This window comes from Notothenia rossii, assembly GCF_949606895.1.
Source record: "Notothenia rossii genome assembly, chromosome: 5".
NCBI lineage: Eukaryota > Metazoa > Chordata > Actinopteri > Perciformes > Nototheniidae > Notothenia > Notothenia rossii.
In genome coordinates, this window is record NC_136903.1 from 74,834,791 (window position 1) to 74,841,036 (window position 6,246).

General features: G+C 35.3%; 1 protein-coding gene across 1 annotated transcript in view; it reads right to left on the bottom strand.

Annotated features, from left to right (window-relative positions):
• Positions 1-336: 336 nt before the first annotated feature.
• Positions 337-6,246, bottom strand: part of LOC307038889 (solute carrier family 2, facilitated glucose transporter member 11-like) — a 9,499-nt gene continuing 3,589 nt past the window's right edge. The window contains exons 7-11 of the mRNA XM_079680563.1: positions 5,661-5,806; positions 3,365-3,466; positions 3,083-3,158; positions 2,332-2,459; positions 337-1,423 (exon numbers count right to left, since the gene is read on the bottom strand). Coding sequence (XP_079536689.1) covers positions 1,205-1,423; positions 2,332-2,459; positions 3,083-3,158; positions 3,365-3,466; positions 5,661-5,806 — 671 coding nt within the window. The 3' untranslated portion in view covers positions 337-1,204. The remainder of the gene's footprint in view (positions 1,424-2,331; positions 2,460-3,082; positions 3,159-3,364; positions 3,467-5,660; positions 5,807-6,246) is intronic.

Below are 6,246 nucleotides of genomic sequence, written 5' to 3' on the forward strand. Positions count from 1 at the left end.
GGGGCTGCAGCACCCCCATCTGCGAGGCTCCACTCGCACCCCCAAACGCGGCGCACCTACAGTGTAAGCGTGCCACAGTTTTGCCGTTGCAAGGCTCCACTAGCCCCCCCCCGCCCCAGCGCGTCACATTTTTGCCGCTGAGAGTGTGTGTGCGTGTGAGGAGCTCCACGGATTGGTCCATTGGGTCGTCGTTACGTCACTTGCGTTCTGGGGCAGCATAGACAGCTATTTTCTGTGTTAGAGTTTTACTCCCTACAGGGTGTACTTTGAGGGTTTGTGACTTTGCAGACCGTTTACATGCATAAAAACCTTCATAACACACAAGGGGACGGGTAATAACCGGAAAAGCATGACATGGGACCTTTAATACAAGACTTTAATTGGCTCAGGGTTAGATCATGAAAACATAATGTCGACATTCAACATAAACTATTGCACATATGTCAGTCATGTAAATACAGTAGATATCAGTACAAACTAAATGCATGAACGCTTTACATTATTACATTGTTTTTTTGAATGAGGTACACTGATGCATTCAGTTTATAATAAAAATGTTGAACTTAACTCTTTATTCTTATTTTAAGAGATTTATTTTGTTCTAGATTGATGTGCTGCTTTATTTAGCTAGAAGGCCTGATGTGCAACTCAGTCTGACCTTTGACCCATGAAAAGAGAAAAAAGGTCTGCCATGGTTGTTTATAGCTCTAAATATATTGGTGTTAATTAATTAAAAAACAAGAAACAACTAAAGAAAAGGCTTTATTTGTTAACTAAAAACAAGTGTTTTGTCTTCAGAAGAAGCAGATTACTTATATTCTGTGGATATACAGTGATTTGAATTACAATAAACAATAAAGAAATCAAAGAGCAGCACAGGATACTAGGATAGACACTATCTAGTCTTATTGATTTAGATGTAATAGATAGATGGTGTCTATCCTAGCTTTCAGGTACTGCTTTGTATGCAGTGTCTTCATGTTCAGTGGTTTTTGAGTAGCTTTTTTAACGTCATCAATGAGTGAACCATGCGAAGATATGATAGAAAAATCCTTTGGAATAGAACATACATTCAAGATAAAGGAGTAATAATTGCTCCAAGTTGTTTGTGGGGATGTGATAGTTCAGACATTCATGGGTTCTCCCAGCTCAAGCAGCTCGAGTCTCACAGTGGGCCATTTGTGTTTGATTTTCAGCAGTCAGTCTACAAGGCCGTTGAGAGACTCACTTCACCCAACTGATACTGAGTCGTAGTTTGCGACAAACACTTTTCGTCCTGGCCTTTGAAGTTGAGCTTGTGAAATTCACTTGTGATGGCTGACAGAGACTTCCCCTTTGTCTCAGGCAGGAAGAGGCCGACAAACAGCGCAGACAGCAGGCAGACGGCTCCGAAAGGCACAAAGCAGAACTCGCTCAACTCACTCTGTAAAATAAAGTAACAGAGAGCCATCAGACTGATGTGAAGATATATAAATGACTGAAAGGTCTGATGATGTGCTACAATTTGAAACAAGTTTGCCTGTTCTTTTGTTGTTTATGTACACAATTACAAAACATTATATTATTGGGAATGTTTGAACTAAAAGCTTAACTTCAAATTCCATATCAAGAAGGATCAGTAGGGGATAAAGCCTCAGTTTTAGACTATGAACTCTGGGTGGCGCTATACGATGACTTTTGGTATTTATAAGAAGTTAATCATTGGGCATTTTACCCTGCTTGTAGTCTTAAGTCACTTAATAATTAGATAAATCAACCCCCCCATCTCAAAAAAGGCAATTAAAGAGGTGATGTTTCATTTAATACTATAATAAATAGATTAACCATAAACCCTTTTTTTTTTTAAGCATGTTTGCTTGTTATTTTATATGGAAGTTATAATTACATTTGGTCTAACAATGACAATATTACAAAATGATATTAAAAAAAAACAACAACAATGAAGCATTCAATTTAAAGGAAACAACCAAGAAAAAATTTACCAAAAAAGGACTAGACTGAAAGTACAGCATACAATATCTTAATAATCTTTCACTACTAGGTGTTATGTGTTTACCACCTTATTTGCTCATTTTAATTTAATCATTTTTGTATTTGTTAATGGACCTACACACTCATCGTCTATCACATTCCAGCAGTAAACTCCTTTGACAGATATTGTTCATGTAAATATAGCAGAGTTGGAGATGGGAAACAAACAAGGAGCATGTTTAAAATAATGCTTTAATTTTCTCTTTTGATAATTTTGCACTCTACTTTTTAATTTCCTCAACGTGTGCGTATTTATTCATTGTCTTTACATGTGATGTGGATGTGAAGTGGCAGACTGACCATTAGAAAGGGAAAGATCATCCCCATGATGAAGAGGTTGAGCCACATCATGGAGCCCGCGATCATGTAGGCGGCCGGCCGAGCCGTCTGATCGAAGAGCTCCGTCGGCAGAATGCCAGTCACTCCAGCTAAGGAAAAACAAAAACACATAGAACAGAGCTTCATACCACATCTATATTATTAACAATATAAATATAATCTGTCTTTTATAGCCTGACCCGTACTGGTTTTTGATAACGCATAATAGTGATAAGTTGCTTCATTACAGTAAAACTCGAAATTGTCATTGTCAAAAAATTGTATTCAAAACATAATACGGAAATTTCTTATATAGTATTAGTAGTTAATTTATTTATCTGGAAGGCTGTGAGTATTTTAATTTCATGAATGCATCTTGATGTGAAATTGTATTTATTTATTTGTTTATTCCACACATGGCAGTTATTTTAAAACAAAACATGTACAACTTTACAACACATGTACACTTATACTGGTTTATTTTTATAGCGCATGATGGAAAGGAGCAGGGAGAAGAAAATCTTATTTTACCTACCCCTTCTTACAACAAAATAACAACAAAAAGAAAATGAAATAACCATTAAAAAGTCAAATAAAAGCAATATTCTTTCAGTCGCTTACAAATACTGAAACATAAAACCCGAAGACAATCAAAAGTCAACTTCATACTTTCTAATTGTGTTTGTATGTTTTAGATTTTACCATAGTATATAAAAAAAGGCTTCAAACAGACCTGGTCCCATGCCAAAGCTGAGGATGTATGTGAATATGCAGGCCATGCTCAGGTACGGCATCCAGGATGTATAGTGCTGTTTGCATGTGTACAGAAAAGAGAAAAATAAACAGTGAGCCTCTCAGAAAAAGAAACCAGCTCCCTTTCAAATTTCATTAATTAATGATAGACTTGTGATGCTCAGTTCACTGACGAAACCTCATATAATAATCACAACTATGAATTAGCATTGGACTAGTATAACATAGGTTATATGTGGGTAGGTTAAGTGATGTTAAATACCTCAAATGACAGAGCAATTGTGAATACCACAGCCCAGATTGTCATGAAGATGTAACCTCCCATCAGCATGAACCTGCGACCTTTACGCTCAATCAGCAGGTTCTGAAAAACATCAAAGAATGGACATCAGACTCTGCCCTTCACATACAAAATAAATCATATTTAAGATTTTAAAACACTAAAAACACTTGTTCAGCAACCAATTAACTTTTGGAAGAACATACATAACATTCATCTGTTTGCAACTCATATCAATATTCCAATTACTGTATAGTTTAAGAAACTTGTAATCCAAATCCTTGCTAGTCTTTGCCACACAGCAAACAAAGTTTGCACTGTTTCTATTATATTCTATTTTATTTACTTGCACTATTTTATCTGTGTTATTGTGTTGCACTGTTGGAGGAGCCTGTGACCAGAGATTTTCATCGTCATAAATACACTCAAGCTATGAACGAATGACAATAAAAGCCTTCAATCTTGAAAAAAAAATCATACTCTAATCAATATACATATATGGCAAACATTGTCTGAATATTAGAATACATATTTGTTTATTGCTTATGTAATTTATGAAAGTATGGTAACTTTTGCAGGAAAAACATAGAAGATGCTTGTCAGTTTTTATGTAATTCTCGTACAAATCATTATTCTCTAGACACTGCTTTTATTTATTGAACGAGTAGTTATATATATTAGACCAGTGGTTCTCAACCTGTGGTACGCCAGCTCCCGCTGGTGGTACGCGGGGGAATCTGAAATATAAAAAATATATATCTTTTTAAAAAAAAATGTATTTAACCTTTATTTAACCAGATGAAAACATTGAGACAACATCTCATTTAAAATGCTGACCTGGCCAAGACGGCAGCAACTTTACACGTTCTTACACATAACACAGACATGAAAAATACAAAAAACATAACTAAGTAAAGAAAAAGGTAAGAAAGGTACACTACTTATTAATGCAAGAGCAGCTGGTGGTAAGGACCTCAGACAACTTCAATTTAAAACTATAGGGACAAGTGCCATCAGTTTGAGGCTTGATTGAATAACATTAATTACAAAATAAATCATACTATCAAAATACTACAACGAATGAAAATAAGCTTGAAATAATTGAAACTGTGTTTTAAATAAGTTATAATAGGCTATTGTTGTTTTTAGATTTAAACACAGATTTAGATTAAACACATACAAAAAAATATTTTATTTCTGGCATTGCTAATGACGACCATTACCCGCGAACGATTAGCGAACGTTGCAAGCAAGCTAAAGAAAGAAGAAAGCTGAATGATGTTAAAAACGTGGCTCAAAACGGGGGGTATTCGGAAGAGAGGTACAGAGGAGAATATTACCTATATAATATATATAATATTATATAATATTATATAATTATATAATATAATATAACCTTATTGAATATTAATTATTATATTGATTGCATGTACAGTTGTCATTTGTTGTGTGAGAACAAGTTATTATTTTGCTCTTTATCGTGTGTCTGTGGGCACGTGCGTGCGTGTGCGTGCGTGAGTGAGAGAGAGAGACTGCTCTTTGTACATGTAGCTGTGGCTGACAATAAATAATGTTATTATGAATACATTTGCCTCTGAGTCCTGCATGAACTGTGCATGGACTGTATTTGAACATTGGTCATATGGTGGTACTTGGAGAGCCAACTATTTTCTCAGGTGGTACTTGGTGTAAAAAGGTTGAGAACCACTGTATTAGAGATTAGACAATATGCTTTCTTGGATAGCGTTGGAATAAAGGATTGACTTAAGTCTCGGAAGTAAATATGTAACTTGAGCATCATAAATGACAAACAGGGAAACAGTGACACTGTCTAAGAGTAACACATTTGGCTTTGTTGACACATTACTGTTATACATTATTTATGTTTTGTACGAATAAACTAAATCTGCAAAGTATTTGAAACTGTCAGAACAATTTAGTAGACTACAAGAACATGTAAAAAGCCCTTTAATAAAAAAAAAATCTCCATGGTCTATTTAAATATATCCACTACTTTTTTTCTATTCTCTACTTAGTTTAAGATCCTAACATTTCTTATTTCCTTGGTACTAAAGCTAATCTAGGAATTACTACTAAAAAAGCCAAACATCATATGTGTAAGTGTGGTCAACTGTTAAATAATATGTAACGCCTGTTGTTGTCACAGTACGCTACATGGGGCTGTTCTTAGTCCTTAGTCAGCATTAAAGCTTTAAGAGTAAACAAAAGTCTCTGGTTGCCTTTGGCGACTTAATCTGTTCTTGTTACTGATACTTACACACAATATACATGCTGTGAGTTCACATGTACCAGTGCCAATAGTGATATATTGGATTTTATCAGGAGATACTCCAGCCTCTTTAAAAACATATGATGCATAGAAGTAAATCTGAAAGAGAAAGAACATGAGAAAATGTAAGAGTGCTGCAGAGCTTCACTACAACTGCTTCAACTGTTACAGTAATAAGCGGATTAAGCCAGCCTTTTGTAAAATTACTAACTATGTTAATACCCTGCCTGCTCCATAGAACTGTTAAGCATGTGGTTAAAAGCTTTAAAACAAAGCAGTACTTGCTCAGCATTTTCTGATGAGAACAGACTTGTAGCTGCTCTGTAGGGTTAGACATTTCATCAATACTTAGTGAAAATGACAGACAAGACAAAGCCTTATAGTCAAAACAATAATTGGTTTTCCCACATTATTCAGTGCACATTAAAGCTTCATCATCAACATACATTATTAATACAACCTGCGGGAACACAAAGAGACACACACACAAGTCATCTCACATTTCTAGTCAACCTTCAACAGAGAACATCTGATACCTAACTGCAGCTCGGTACCGATTACACAGATCCCTGTG